At 51.9% G+C, this 16,529-nt stretch overlaps 1 protein-coding gene across 1 annotated transcript in view; it reads right to left on the bottom strand.

Moving 5' to 3' along the window:
* The window catches only part of LOC115094716, a 134,763-nt gene that overhangs the window by 80,098 nt on the left and 38,136 nt on the right, over positions 1 to 16,529 (bottom strand). The window contains exons 5-6 of the mRNA XM_029607971.1: positions 13,999 to 14,627; positions 7,800 to 7,953 (exon numbers count right to left, since the gene is read on the bottom strand). Coding sequence (XP_029463831.1) covers positions 7,800 to 7,953; positions 13,999 to 14,627 — 783 coding nt within the window. The remainder of the gene's footprint in view (positions 1 to 7,799; positions 7,954 to 13,998; positions 14,628 to 16,529) is intronic.

Below are 16,529 nucleotides of genomic sequence, written 5' to 3' on the forward strand. Positions count from 1 at the left end.
AAGCAGCACCGCCGGGATGTCTTTGGTCTGGGCCCACCACATAAGTTCTACCACCCTCCTCACATTATCCGAGGCAAGTCTGCCCGGAATGAAACCAGACTGATCCCTATCCACCAGCCATGGAGCTACTCTGCCTAATCGTAGAGCCAGCGCCCTCGCCAGAATTTTCAGATCGATGTTGATCAGGGATATTGGCCGGTATGACCCCACAGTGTATGGTCCCTTCCCGGTTTTGCCAAAACCGTAATGCCCGCAGTGTTGGATTCCCTGGAAAAGGTACCCCCCAGCCGAACAGCATTGTACATAGCCACCAGTGGCGGAATCAGCTCTACACAAAAAACTTTATAGAATTTCCCTGTAAACCCATCTAACCCAGGAGCTTTCCCCAGTTTAAGATCTTTAATAATGAGCGACACCTCCCCTTCCCTCAGGTCCGCATTGAGAACATCCCTATGTGCTTGGGAGAGCACCGGCAGTGGTACAGCCTGCAGATACTGGGCAATCTCCTCCGGTGTACACAAAGTCTCGGAGTCATACAGTTTCTGATAAAATTGATTAAAACAGTGTCCAATATCAGTCTGGGAATATACAAAATGGCCCTGGGCCCCCCGAATTTTAGTAATTTGGGACTGCGCTACCTTTTCTTTGAGCTTCCTGGCCAGAGAACGGCCAGTCTTATTTCCCCATTCAAAGTGGTGCTGTTTCAGCAATTACAACTGATAAGCTATCTTATCCCCTTCCAAAGCTTGCAAGTCTTGCCGGGCTACCACTAAAGGCTGTAAAGTATCAGGATCTAAAGTTCGCTTACGTCTCAGCTCTAGTTTGGCCACCCGCTCCAGAAGGAGAAGACGCTCCCGGTCCCTTTCCTTCTTTACAAATGCTGCCCGCGCTATACAGAGACCCCGTACATAAGCCTTCAGACTATCCCAGACCACCCCTGGTGTGACTTCCCCATTCTCATTAATATCCAGGAATTCAATAATCCGCTGTCTGAGCTGAGACACGAACTCTTTGTCATCTAATAGGCTATCATTTAACCTCCAAAACTTTGTGCCCACCGGAGTAGTTCTGGTTTGTAGCGTAAGCCAAACCGGGGCATGGTCCGACCAAGTGATGTTACCCACTTCCGCTTCCAATACCTTCCCCACTGTATCCTTATCAATCAAAAAGTAGTCAATCCTAGAGTAGGACTTATGTGGGTGAGAGAAGAACGTATAGTTCCTCGCCGTGGGATTACGCAATCTCCAAATGTCCGTAAGCCCCCGATCTTCAATGAGGTGTTTAAGGGACTTTCGTGCTATTTTCCCCCCAGCGCAACCACTGTGAGTATTGTCAAGATAGGGGTATCTTGTGATGTTAAAATCACCCCCCACTACTAGACGCCCTTCCGTCCACTCGCTAATGACAGTCGAGAGTTTAGTAAAGAACCCAGACTGTTCAGCATTTGGAGCATACACATTTAAAAAGGTAAACAGTTCCTCATTAATTTTGGCTTTTACCATAACATAGCGACCCTCTACATCCCGGATCTCAGATACAATATCCGCCACTACCGAGCTTGCAAACAAGATCCCTACCCCATTGTATTTATGTTGGGGGGTAGCTGCTGCGTGGAAAACTTGTGGGTACCCTTTGGTGGCCAATAAACGAACATGTCGTTTTCTAAGGTGTGTTTCTTGGCAGAAGATAATATCCACCTGATGATGGGCCATATCTCGCATAAACATCTGTCGTTTGGTATGAGTGTTTAGGCCCTTCACATTAATAGAGAGCAATTTTAAGGGCCTCATAATTAGGTGTAGTCGGGCATTGCTATGCCTCCCAAGACAAGCATGTCAAGGACATGGACCGTGCCCGGTTCCTGATTAGTGGTAAACCGACCCTCACCCTGAGTGTATGTGCCGAACCCCAGCACATTCCCACTCCCTATACCCACCCCCTTCCCCCCCTCCCTCCCATCCCCTCCCAACTTCTTGCCACTCTGCCTCGAGTGGAGCTCCTCCATTGGAGACCTGACGCCACCTCAGGACCGAATTATGGTCCCCCCTCCTCTACATTAGTAACCACATACAACATAACGCCCCTCACAATAAACATGGGTTCAAAACGGGAATAATAACACCCAAAACTTGGTATGAAACTCCGTGAAAAGCCAATGTGGCCCACGGGGTCTGCTTACGATAAGACTCCTACTGAATCTCAGTCCATCAAAAGCTGGTCAGTCCGGTAAAAGAAAAGAAAACCTGAACACAGTCTCCTGTGGACTCAGCCTGGTTCTTCTAGTCCCGATGGACCCCCGGATCTGCGACGTAGGCGTTTACCACCATTATCCACTCGCTTCCATCTAGGCCTGTCGCTTTTCCGAGTGGTACTCGCTGCTGAGGCATCTCGAGGGCCCTCCGGATCTGATGCTGGTAAACCTGCTGCCCGCAGGATGTCCTCCGCTTCCATGACTTGCTGCACACGGGATGGAACTCCATTAACAGTAAAGTGGAGGCCGAATGGAAAGAGCCATCTATACTTGATATTATGAGAGCGAAGTATACTGATAACATCTCTGAATGCACGCCGTTTCCTGATAGTCGAAATAGCCAGGTCCTGAAACACCTCAATTTTACAGCCTTTCCAGGTTATGGTGCCCATATCTCTCGCTGCACGGGCCACTGTCTCCTTGACCAGGAAACTATGAAAGCAGGCTATTATATCCCTGGTTTGTTTATTCTGCGGGTTGCCAAAGGCTCTGTGTGCCCTTTCTAGAACCACTTCCCGTGACTTCTCTTTAGTCCCCTCCGGATCCAGCAAATATGCACATATGTCTTGCACCACTTGTGAGCAGTCCCGAAAGTCCTCACCTTCCGGCACCCCTCTAAAGCGGAGGTTCACCCTCCTGGTTCTGTTCTCCAGATCCTCAACGTGGGATTGCAGCTCATCATGTGAATCTCTAAGCTGCCCCAGCTCTTCCCGCACGGAGTCCAGCTCCGTTTGCGCATCCTGCAGGCCATGTTCAGTTTCATCTGCGCGCCTCTCCAGCTCCCGGACGTCCCTTTTTGTGCTCTCTATCATATCGCCTAGCTCTTGGCGAAAGCGGGCCATGTCCCCCCTCAGCTCTTGGAACCAGGTCCGGAACTCATACCTGGTAGGGATCTCCGTGTCTAATAGTGCCTCTGTAGGCTCCGTCTCCGCAGCGCTCTCCGGGATCGACGCCATTTTGTCTCCGTCCCCGAGCGCCGCTGCTGTGCTTGCTGCCGCAAATGAGAAGCGGTTGAGATCGGGTTTTTTCCGGGGGGTAGCCATCCTTAGCTACTGGAGACCGTGGATCGGCGATATTCTGGTGCCTTTGACCTGATGATACCGCGATGGAGGCAGATTAGCGGCGGAGGAGGGGGGAGCCGAGGTCTTAGGCGGCCATCTTAGTGGGTGACGTCACCGGTCTCCTAGCGCACAATTTTATTGCACAACTCATTACATCAAGACCCACGGTTCAGGAGAAAGGGTAACCACTAATAGCCTGAATCTCTTTTTCCACAAGGCTGAATAAATGTAGGGCAAGGGACCAATGTAATATGGGGGTGCTAACGTTCGTGCAGGTTTTTACTCCTGTTTTAGCATGCATTTTTCTGGCATAAGATAACTGGTATGCCACAGGAGTATTAACTCCTAAAAACTTGTGCTAAAATAGGAGTAAAAACCAGTTCTAAGATTAATGTGGAAGCATGCAAATCCTATGTAAAAGAAGGCATTAGCTATTCCCTAGCAATGAAGGGAGGTGCATTAAAGGGCAGACAACTTAAAGCACATTTTCTTAATGTTGGAAATTTAACTCCTGGGTCAGAGCAGGAGTAGAACTTAAGTCATGTTTCTGGTTGCCATGTTATACTATTGCTGTGCCCATGTGGTATGTCTAGTTGTTTCTACCACACTGGGGCACAGCAACAGAATAACTTTGGCCACCAGAAATGTGAGTTTACTCCACCTTGGACCCAGGAATTTAATTTCTGGTGCTCTTAGCACCTACAGTTGAACAGTACACTAGCACCGTGCATCCAACTTTGGCATACAGTTTTAACTGTAGATGCCCAAACCTAGGGAGCTTACATTTTGTTCAGCTAGCTGAAAGTGCCCATTCCAAAGAACTCTCTGACTGGTATAACCAAATCCCCCTGCACATTACCCCATACTCTCATCCCCACTATAATGATTACAAATGCATCTTATATGTCTGTCTTTGAAGTACACCCTTAGGGGCAGATTTTAAATACTTGCGCGAGTGCGTACTTTTGTTCGCGCAGCAGGCGCAAACAAAAGTACGCTGGATTTTATAAGATACGCGCGTAGCTGCGTGTATCTTATAAAATCCGGGGTCGGCACGCGCAAGGGGGTGCACATTTGTGCAACCTGTGCGTGCCGAGCCCAGCGCGCGCTGCCTGTTCAGTCCGAGGCCGCTCCGATTTCGGAGCGGCCTCGGAGGGAACTTTCCTTCGCCCTCCCCCCACCCTCCCTTCCCCTACCTAACCCACCCCCCCGGCCCTATCTAAACCCCCCTTACCTTTGTCGGCAAAGTTACGCCTGCTTTCAGCAGGTGTAACTTTGTGCACGTCGGCCGGCTGCCCCGCTCCGTGGTCAGGTCCCGAGGGCTGTTCCGGAGGCCACGGCCATGCCCCCGGAACGCCCCCAGGTCGAAACCACGCCCACGCCGCCACCCCTGAAATGCCACGCCCCGCCCCCTAAATGCCGTGTCATCCCGCCACGCCCACGCCACGCCCCCGACAGGAAGCCCCGGGACTTACGCGTGTCCTGGGGCTCTGCGCGCGCCGGCGGCCTATGCAAAATAGGCGCGCTGGTGCGCGCAGGGGTTTTAAAATCCGCCCCTTAGATTTGGAATGTTTACCTGTATGAATGCCTACCTTTGTAGCTCATCCTTTGTCTGCAAGCGTTTTATTTATTTATTTAAAAATGTTTATATGCCGCTTTTGAAACAAATAGTTCATCAAAACAGTTTACATGATTTAGAATACATATATAATAAAATAAACATAAAAACTCATTAAAGCATATAAAAAGGGATTAGGAAGGTGGGATTACTTAGATTTAGGGGGGGGTGGCTTAAGGGGAGGGTAAGGTTGGCAGGTAGCATGCCCATGAGTCGAGTGTTAAACCTGTACTACACCTTTAAGATGTAGTGATTCTCACAAGGAATGACAGTATATACAACACCCAACTAACTAACTAACTAACTAATTAATTAATTAATTAAGCAAACAAATTATTACATCCAAGGCTCTTTTGGCAGAGAAAGCAAGTAAAATAAGCTCTCTAGGCTGGGCAACTACAACAAGCTTAACAAAGAATAAACTTTCTTTGGGGAGTGGCACCTAAAGCTGAACAAGGCACCAAAGTCAGATGCACAGCACCAAACTGCATACTGTTCAGCTGAAGGTGCCCACCCCAGAGAGCTTATGCTTCCCATGTCTTGCCCAAATATCATTGCATGTAAGATTGGTACTTTGCAACCCAACCTATGGGCACATTCTGTCATTCAAGGCCTGGCAAATATAATAAAAGAATAAGTTCTTTGAGGAACTCACAGCAAAATGAACAAAGCATAGGCTGTCTGGGTAGGAACAAACAGCTGAATAGTACATACTTTAGCACATGTGCGTGTGCTGCCCAGACGTTCAGGAAAACAAAACCTGTGACTGGTGCCTGCCTCATAGCGCTCACATTCAGCCTGATACTGTAAAACCGCGGGAGAGCGGACGAACGCCCGCTCTCCCGGCGCACGCACCGGCCCTTCGCCGGTGCGAGCTATCCAGTATGCTCCAGCATGCAAATTAGGCGACGCGGTGCAAACGAGGGAAAGGAGGCGCTAGGGACACTAGCGCGTCCCTAGCGCCTCCTTTTGGCCTGGAGCGGCGGCTGTCAGCGGGTTTGACAGCCGACGCTCAATTTTGCCGGCGTCAGTTCTCGAGCCCGCTGACAGCCACAGGCTCGGAAACCGGACGCCGGCAAAATTGAGCGTCCGGTTTTCGGCCCGACAGCCGCGGGCCGAATTCAAATTTTTATTTTTATTTTTTTACTTTTTTTTACTTTTGGGGACCTCCGACTTAATATCGCTATGATATTAAGTCGGAGGGTGCACAGAAAAGCAGTTTTTACTGCTTTTCTGTGAACTTTCCTGGCGCCGGAAGAAATTTCTTAGAGTAAAATGTGCGGCTTGGCTGCACATTTTACTTACTGGATCCCGCGCGCATACCTAATAGGGCCATCAACATGCATTTGCATGTTGAGGGCGCTATTAGGTGCCGCGGGTGGGCCGCGTGTTTTCCTCCCCTTACTGAATAAGGGGTAAGGGAAAACACGCGTCCAGAGCAGGCTGACAGTGCGCTCCGACGGAGCACACTTTACTGTATCGACCTGATTGTAAATTTACTCCTGGGTCTGAGGTGGAGTAAACTTAGATTTCTAGTGACAAACGTTGTCTATTGTTATGCCCAGTGTGGTACTATACCTTAGTCCCAGGAGGATTTCAATTTCCATTCTAAGCTTTCTGGGATGGGCACTTACAGCTGAACAGTCAAAGTCAGGATGCACAACACCAAGTGCTATACCATTCAACTGAAGGTGCCTTACCAAGAGTACCTACGTGTTGTTCAGCTGTAGGTGCACGCCCCAGAGAACTTACACCTTCTTTGGTCTGAGATGGAGTAAACTCACATTTCTGGTGGCCAAAGTTATTCTGTTGCTGCACCAAGTCTGGTAGAAAGGCACTGCCACATGGGCACAGCAATAGAATATCATGACCACCAGAAACGTGAGTTAACTTTTACTCCACCTCAGGCCAAAGAGTTAAGCTGAAAATCCAGGAGTACGGAGGCAAGCGAAGTTGGAAGAAGTATGAACAAAATGCACTTGCATGCAAGGCTGTGCCCATGTCGGGATGCCCAGTGCCAATCTCACAAGCAAGGTCATTTTGCCAAGTTAAATCAAAGGGTAAGCTCTCTGGAACTGGCAACTACAGCAATTTGAGATGCACAGGGCCAAAGTGCATGCTGTTTAGCTTTAGGTACCTACTCTAGAGAGCGCTTACCTTTTTATTTCACTTGGAAAAATGTTCTTGCATGCGAGATTGTGCTCAAGTCAGGATACCCAATGCTAATCTCGCATGCAAGGACATTTTGGTCACGCTCCTTCCAGCTTCAAGCATGTACCACTTTACTCCAGTTTTAAAGCACTTTTCTGCATTAGTGCGGATTTGTCAACTTCAATTTTAGTGCACATTTTTCGTTTACTGTACTTTTTAAACTCCTGTTTGATTTACATCCCATTAGCTTACTGCATCCCGTTGGAACCTATTTTTAAAACACACATTAAGTAAAACCCACACTAACATTTAACTTGAATTTTAGTGTGGGTTTCATTATATTGACCCAATAGAGATATTAGCCCAGCATGTGGCTGGTTTTTTTTTTAGTAAGAAACTTATTGAATTTTCATACAAACAATGCAGAAACAGTACATTCCAACCCTTCTGTCTCATTGCTCCTAGAAAGTCCCCCTTCCCAATAGCCTCCTACAAAAACTTAAATTGCCTACCCAGTTGAATATCTCACCAGCTGCCACCGTGCAATACATACGCTGACATTACGGTGTGATCCTCTCCTCACAAACATTACCTTGTATACCTCCACACTATAATCCAGCCATACATAGTCATCCTGTAACTTTACCCACGTAATCGTTTACACTCTAATTTGCTCTGTACACACATCAGACTAATACAGTCATGCCCCAGCAATTACCTGTGCCACCTCCTTGCAGAATCCTCGTCCCTGGTCCTGTCTGCTCCCTCCAGCTGTTGCGCTGCTGAAGTGAACAGCTGCACTCAGAGCTTTGGCTACAGAAAACAGCTCTGAGTAAGTAGGCAGGCACTCCACTCTGATCCTCAGCGGCTCCCTACTCTCCCACTACCACCATTACTGCCTTTTCCCGCATGCTCAGTAAGTTAGGAAACTGAGGCCTCGCTGCTGCATGTCATGCTGGGTAACTAGCAGCAGTTTCACAGCGACTGATTCCCTTAAAAGACAATATTCAAAGTGCTGGGCACAGACTCTGTCTCGGTCTTTTGACAGCTTCGAGGAAGTTGCAAATCTGGTGAATGAGAATAGCAAATAAATATGCAAAGGTTTTATTTAGTTTGTTAGAGAAGGGGGAAACTCTGGGTTCCTCAGGGATTTTGCAAAACGTTTTTGTGCTTATCTGCTATGGCATTGTAAGTTTTGAAAATCACATAATATTTTTCAATAATATATTTTCAAACCTTTATATTTCTTGCTCTTTTATTCTCCTTATCTTCATCTTTTGTGTCTTTGTACTTTTCGCTGATCCCACCTTATTTTCATTTTTCTATCTTGTTTATATGTATTTATTTCCATGTTTCTTCTCCCCTTGGATTTCTATATTTTCTTACCTGTGCTATTCTCTCATACTTTATTCTTCAATGTTTCCATCATGCTACCTCTTTCTTCTTTTTCACTGTTTCTCTTTATCTTATCTTATGGTATTTAATCACACTCTTTCCTTCTCTTCCTCCCCTCAGATACAAACCTGACCTCACTCCCCTACTCTCAACAGAAACACACACATATAATAAACACTGTGGATCCATCAAGTCTAGAGGACGTGAATGAAGAGGGGGTGGCTCATGGGAATGAAGGCTACTACCTGGAGATAATACCCTTATTCAATATACAAACACACAGTTAATGCGACTCCAACATTGCTCTAAGCTTCAACGGTAAGAGGAAATGTGGGGGGAAAAAAAGGATTTGCAGCTTGCTTGTTATGGCGGTTACTACCCCCAAACCAAATAAGCCTGATACTTTACTTTCAATGCATATCTAGCATAGCTCTCTGCTTCAACGGCAGGGGAGAAAGTCTGATACTTCACTTCCAACGCATAGCCAGCATAGCTCTCTGCTTCAACGGCAGGGGAGAAAGTCTGATACTTCACTTTCAACGCATATCCAGCATAGCTCTCTGCTTCAACGGCAGGGGAGAAAGTCTGAAATTCACTTTCAATGCATATGCAGCATAGCTCTCTGCTTCAACGGCAGGGGAGAAAGTCTGACACTTCACTTCAATGCATATCCAGCATAGCTCTCTGCTTCAACGGCAGGGGAGAAAGTCTGATACTTCACTTTCAACGCATAGCCAGCATAGCTCTCTGCTTCAACGGCAGGGGAGAAAGTCTGTTACATCACTTTCAACGCATAGCTCTCTGCTTCAACGGCAGGGGAGAAAGTCTGTTACTTCACTTTCAACGCATAGCCAGCATAGCTCTCTGCTTCAACGGCAGGGGAGAAAGTCTGATACTTCACTTTCAACGCATAGCCAGCATAGCTCTCTGCTTCAACGGCAGGGGAGAAAGTCTGTTACTTCACTTTCAACGCATAGCCAGCATAGCTCTCTGCTTCAATGGCAGGGGAGAAAGTCTGATACTTCACTTTCAACGCATAGCTTTCTGTGTTGACTTCGTGGACCCTTGGGCCGATTGGAACCGATGGAAGAGCTGCAGTCAGGGTTCGCAGCAGTGGTTCCGACCGGGAGGCGGTGGATGCAGGCCCGAGGATGGCTGGCGGAAGGTACCACGAAGAGCCCTATGCGACCAAGGGCTTTGGCAAGGAAGAAGGGGACGGTGGAACTGGTGCGGTGGTGTGAAGATCTTCGCCCTGGAAGCCGATCCTCCTCCGAGAGGAGCTCGTAGGAGTCCGGCCGCTGGGACTTAGGAGATTCACCCTGGAAGCCGGAGTCCCCCCAGGAGGAGCCCGTAGGAACCCGGCCACTGGGACTTAGGAGGGCCCGCGGGGGCCGAGTCAGACGGAGTCCAAGTCGAGCGCCAGAGAATCGTCGCTTGCCAGTCCAGAGCCAGGAGCCAAGGGATCACCGTACGCCAGACCGGGGTCGAAAGCCAGAGAGTCACCGTAAGCCAGTCCAGAGTCGAAAGCCAGAGAGTCGCCGTAAGCCAGTCCAGGGTCAGGAGCCGGAGGAAACCAGAAGCCAATCCAAGGTCAAAAGCCAAGCGGAGATCAGACGACACAGGAACGCAGCAACTGGAGACAGGAACACCTGGGAACCTCGTTGCAAGGCCCTGAGAGCAGGAACTGCAGGGCTTAAGTAGCCCTGCAGCCTCTGACGTCACCCGAGGGAGGAACCAAGTTCCCCCGCGCTTGGCCCTTTAAATTTGCAGCCGGGACGCGCGCGTGCGCCTAGGGGGCTGAGCCAGCCGCGGCAAGACGCCGGCTGCTCCGCCGGAGCGGGAGCGTGGCGGCTGAAGGAGGTACAGGCCCAGGCGAGGCGCGCCAGCGGCGGGGGAGCGGCGGCAAGGGTCCCTGGAGGCCCGGGGAGGTCAGAGCGGGCCCGGACGCCCGGCGAGGTAGGCGGCGCTCCCGGGGCCGACCCAGGACCGCAACAGTACCCCCCCTCCTACGCCCCCTCCCGGGAGGCCGCGGCTTGTCCAGGTGCCCGGAATGGAACTGGCGAAGAAGGTCCTTATCCAGGATATGGGAAGAGGGTTCCCAGGAATTCTCTTCTGGGCCATATCCTGTCCGTTGTCGCCGCCATCGGTGGGAATACAGAAGGTATTCCCACCGATGGCGGCGACAACGGACATCCAACACTTCTTTCACTGTGTATGTCGCTACCTGGTCTGATGAGATATCCGTGGGCTCTGGCGGAGGAGCCCGAAATCGGGAGAGAACCAGTGGCTTCAGTAAAGACACATGAAAGACATCATGGATCTTGAGGGTTGAAGGCAGTCGTAGCCTATAGGACACTGCCCCAATACATTCGGCCACCGGGAAGGGTCCAATATAGCGAGGCGCCAACCTCATGGAGGGAGTCCGCAATTGAAGGTGTTTGGTGCTCAACCACACTCTAGATCCGGGTAAGAAGACCGGAGCGGCCCGTCGAGACCGATCCGCGTACTGCGGTCCTACTAAGTTTCTCCTGGGTGGTGTGCCAGAGGTGGCGGAGCTGGCTGGCCGTCAGTTGCGCCGCTGGAGAAGAGACCTATAGAGATAATGGTAGCGGAGGCTTGGGAACCCTCCCATAGACCATCTGGAAGGGAGGTTGTAATGTAGCGGAGTGTTTGTGGCGATTATAAGAAAACTCAGCCCATGGTATGAGAGAGACCCAATTGTCTTGGAGGTCTCCAACAAAGGCTCGAAGGAAGGTTTTCAGGGTGCGGTTAGTCCGTTCCACTTGTCCGTTGCTCTGAGGGTGAAATGCTGTGGTGAAATCCAATTGTATCCCGAATTTCCTACACAGTGCCCTCCAGTATTTGGCTGTGAATTGGGGCCCCCGGTCCGAGGTAATGTGCGAGGGCAGTCCGTGTAATCGAAAAATATGATGGACGAATAGGTCGGCCAGTTCTGGAGCCGTGGGCAGCTTGGCAAGAGGCACAAAGTGGGCTATTTTTGAAAACCGGTCAACCGTGACCCAAATTACGGTTTTACCCTCTGACGGAGGCAGTTCCACGATGAAATCTGTGGAAATGTGTGACCATGGTTCTGTGGGAATAGGAAGCGGCTGGAGCAGGCCCCAGGGACGGCCCAGTAGTGGTTTCTGCTGTGCACACGTGGGACACGATTGGACGTAGTGCCGGACATCTTCCTTGACCCGTGGCCACCAATAGAACTCTGTTAGAAGCTCTAGAGTCCGGGCAATACCTGGGTGACCAGCCGTCAGAGAGTCGTGCGCCCACGCTAGGACCCTCCTTCTCGAACGAGCTGGAACTACCGTCTTCCCAGCTGGTCCTAGGTCTGTGGCCACCAGTTGAACCTTGGCCGGGTCCAAAATGTATTGGGGAGCTTCCAAACCATCCTCAACTTCCGTGGCGCGAGAGAGGGCATCAGCCCTAATGTTCTTGGCCGCGGGTCGGTAATGAAGAGAGAAGTCGAATCGACTAAAAAAAAGAGACCAGCGTGCCTGCCGGGGATTGAGCCTCTGGGCGCGGGACAGGTATTCCAGATTTTTGTGGTCAGTGTAAACTATGATTGGATGCTGAGCTCCCTCCAGCCACTGGCGCCACTCCTCGAAGGCTAACTTAATGGCCAGCAGTTCTTTGTCGCCAATGCCGTAATTTCTCTCGGCAGGCGAAAACTTGCGGGAGAAGTAAGAGCATGGCCAGGACTTGCCATTCTTGGCGGTCTGGAGCAGCACAGCCCCCACCGCTATGTTTGAAGCATCCACCTCTATAATGAACTGGCGCTGAGGATCAGGATGGCGGAGACAAGTGTCCTGCAGAAAGGCCTCCTTGAGATCCTGGAAGGCCTGTACAGCGGTGGGAGGCCACCTTCGCGCATCCGCACCCTTACGAGTGAGGGCTGTCAGGGGAGCCACCAGGCTGGAGTAGTGCGGAATAAACTGGCGGTAGAAATTGGCGAAGCCTAAAAAGCGCTGGATCGCTTTCACTCCCAAGGGTTGCGGCCAGTTCTTGATGGCGGTTACTTTATCCGGGTCCATGCGGAAGCCAGTAGAGGAGACGATGTAGCCCAGGAAAGGCAGTGATTCTTGTTCAAATTGGCACTTCTCCAGTTTGGCATACAACCGGTTCTCCCGTAGTTTCAGCAGAACTTGACGTACGTGTTGACGGTGCGTCGCTAGGTCTTGGGAATATATCAAGACATCGTCCAGATACACAATGACCGAGGTATATAAGAGGTCATGAAGGACCTCGTTCATCAGATTTTGGAACACCGCCGGGGCGTTACAGAGGCCAAATGGCATGACAAGGTACTCGTAGTGACCGTCCCTGGTGTTAAAGGTGGTCTTCCACTCATCTCCCGGGCGGATCCGTACGAGATTGTACGCCCCTCTGAGGTCCAGCTTGGTGAACACTCGGGCCCCTTGCAGACGATCCAGGAGCTCCGGAATCAAGGGCAACGGGTAGCGGTCACGACGAGTGATTTGGTTCAGACCCCGGTAATCGATACAGGGGCGAAGGGACCCGTCCTTCTTCCCTACAAAAAAGAACCCAGCCCCAGCTGGGAGTTAGATGGTCTGATGAAACCCCGTTCCAAGTTCTCCTTTACATAGGCCGACATAGCCTGAGTCTCTGGCAGAGACAGTGGGTAGACCCTCCCACGGGGTGGAGTGGTCCCTGGCAGCAGATTGATAGCGCAATCAAAGGGTCGGTGCTCCGGGAGTAATTCGGCTTTCTCCTTGGAAAAGACGTCCCTGAAGTCGTGATACTGTGGTGGAACCGTCAAGGGGGTCGTGAGGAGAGGTAGCGTTTGCAAAGGACGAGCGGGAAGGCAACGATGGAAACACGCCGAACCCCAGGACGTAATCTGAAGCGAGGCCCAATCGATCACTGGCGAGTGTTCCCTGAGCCAGGGTAGACCCAGGACAACTGGGTGGATAGACTTTTCAAGAATGAGAAAGGATATCTCCTCCCTATGCAGGGCTCCGACCTGAAGCTTCAAAGGACTTGTGCGAGTAGCAATGGTACCCGGAAGTGGAATCCCCTGGATAGAAGAGACACGCACGGGCGGTTCCTGAGGCAGGACCTCGAGCTGGAGCTGCTGCACCAGTTCTTGGAGGATAAAATTCCCCCCGGACCCAGAGTCTAGCAGGGCTAAGGTGTCAAATCCTCCCTCAGGCAGACAAAGTCGTACCGGTACGGTACATGGGGAGTTGGGTGAAATATTGCCTAGAGTCAACTCCCCGCTAGACTCTAGGTTCGGGCGTTTCCCGGACGCTCGGTACAGCGGGCCAGGAAATGTCCCTTGCCCCCGCAGTAGAGACACATTCCTTGGGTGCGACGGCGTCTCCGCTCTTCAGAAGACACCCCTTCCCAATTGCATGGGCTCCTCTGCCGAGGCGGTCGCGGCAGCAGGCGGGGAAGGTCGGGTACGAGGCGGAGTGGTCCTGCGACTGGTCTGTCCCGGCGTGGGTCTTCGCTCATGGAAGCGACGCTGGATGCGTCGATCGACTCGCCCGGCCAGCTCAATCAAATCTTGAAGATCGTCAGGAAGGTCCCGAGCCGCAAGTTCGTCCTGGAGCCGTGGTGAAAGTCCTTCCAGGAAAATTCCATGCAGACTGTCTTCACCCCAGGCCAGCTCAGAGGCAAGGGTCTGGAACTCCATCGCGTATTCTTCCAGAGGCCGGTTCCCCTGTCTCAGCTGGAGCAGTTCCGAGGCGGCTGTGGAGGCGCGAGACGGTTCATCAAAGACTCTCCGAAAAGACTTGACAAACTGCACTAGGTTGTTCAGTCGGAAGTCCTGACGCTCCCAGAGGGACGAAGCCCAGGCCAAAGGTTTTCCATCAAGGAGGGAAATGATATACGTCGTCTTGACTCGATCCGTAGGAAATTGCGCGGGCAGCAGGTCAAAACGGATATAGCATTGATTGAGAAATCCTCGGCACGACTTCGGATCTCCTGAGTACCGGGCTGGTGCAGGCATCTGTACAGGAGCGGTGGAACCCATACTGGCCTGAGACGAAGATGCCACAGAGGCGGCTGCGGAAGCCCCCTCCACGCGATCCACCAGGCGTTGAACAGTCGACATCAAGGTGTCGAGGCAGATCTGCTGCTGCTGTAGCTTCTGGGCTATGCCCGGAATGGCCTTGAGTCCAGCAAGGTCCGCCGGGTCCATGGCCTTGCAATCTGTTGACTTCGTGGACCCTTGGGCCGATTGGAACCGATGGAAGAGCTGCAGTCAGGGTTCGCAGCAGTGGTTCCGACCGGGAGGCGGCGGATGCAGGCCCGAGGATGGCTGGCGGAGGGTACCACGAAGAGCCCTATGCTTCCAAGGGCTTTGGCAAGGAAGAAGGGGATGGTGGAACTGGTGCGGTGGTGTGAAGATCTTCGCCCTGGAAGCCGATCCTCCTCCGAGAGGAGCTCGTAGGAGTCCGGCCGCTGGGACTTAGGAGATTCACCCTGGAAGCCGGAGTCCCCCCAGGAGGAGCCCGTAGGAACCCGGCCACTGGGACTTAGGAGGGCCCGCGGGGGCTGAGTCAGACGGAGTCCAAGTCGAGCGCCAGAGAATCGTCGCTTGCCAGTCCAGAGCCAGGAGCCAAGGGATCACCGTACACCAGACCGGGGTCGAAAGCCAGAGAGTCACCGTAAGCCAGTCCAGAGTCGAAAGCCAGAGAGTCGCCGTAAGCCAGTCCAGGGTCAGGAGCCGGAGGAAACCAGAAGCCAATCCAAGGTCAAAAGCCAAGCGGAGATCAGACGACACAGGAACGCAGCAACTGGAGACAGGAACACCTGGGAACCTCGTTGCAAGGCCCTGAGAGCAGGAACTGCAGGGCTTAAGTAGCCCTGCAGCCTCTGACGTCACCCGAGGGAGGAACCAAGTTCCCCCGCGCTTGGCCCTTTAAATTTGCAGCCGGGACGCTGGGACTTAGGAGGGCCCGCGGGGGCCGAGTCAGATGGAGTCCAAGTCGAGCGCCAGAGAATCGTCGCTTGCCAGTCCAGAGCCAGGAGCCAAGGGATCACCGTACGCCAGACCGGGGTCGAAAGCCAGAGAGTCACCGTAAGCCAGTCCAGAGTCGAAAGCCAGAGAGTCGCCGTAAGCCAGTCCAGGGTCAGGAGCCGGAGGAAACCAGAAGCCAATCCAAGGTCAAAAGCCAAGCGGAGATCAGACGACACAGGAACGCAGCAACTGGAGACAGTAACACCTGGGAACCTCGTTGCAAGGCCCTGAGAGCAGGAACTGCAGGGCTTAAGTAGCCCTGCAGCCTCTGACGTCACCCGAGGGAGGAACCAAGTTCCCCCGCGCTTGGCCCTTTAAATTTGCAGCCGGGACGCGGGCAAGCGCCTAGGGGGCGGAGCCAGCCGCGGCGAGACGCCGGCTGCTCCGCCGGAGCGGTAGCGTGGCGGCTGAAGGAGGTACAGGCCGGGGCGAGGCGCGCCAGCGGCGGGGGAGCGGCGGCAAGAGTCCCCGGAGGCCCGGGGAGGTCAGAGCGGGCCCGGATGCCCGGCGAGGTAGGCGGCGCTCCCGGGGCCGACCCGGGACCGCAACATTCTGCTTCAGGGGCAATGTAGAAAAGAGGATCTATATATAGACAACAACCAACAAGGACTGAATTGCATAGTCGAGTAAACAAAAGCGTGGGTGTAGCTTGCTTATTGAGTCGGTTACTACCCCTAACTAAGCTACATATTCAATTAGATGCAGTTCCAACATTGCTCTCTACATTAATGGTGGGGTGGAAGGGAAATAGAACTAAAAGGTACTAAGAGCCAAGCGTAACAAGAGGAAAAAAAAAAGTGCATAGCTTGCTGGGCAGACTGGATGGGCCGTTTGGTCTTCTTCTGCCATCATTTCTATGTTTCTATATGCACACACTCCTCTCCTCCTAACACCTCCTTCATTGCTTTCTCTTCCATCCTTCCTGTAACTTTTCTTGAAAGTGGTGTGATTTCCAGGGAACACAAGAAAAGAAGTTATAAATTGGGACTGTCTTCCTTTGCCAACTATTCCCTCCTTCTTGTGACCCCAGGAATGAGTCCTTTCTGTAGG

This window comes from Rhinatrema bivittatum, chromosome 6, assembly GCF_901001135.1.
Source record: "Rhinatrema bivittatum chromosome 6, aRhiBiv1.1, whole genome shotgun sequence".
Lineage (NCBI taxonomy): Eukaryota > Metazoa > Chordata > Amphibia > Gymnophiona > Rhinatrematidae > Rhinatrema > Rhinatrema bivittatum.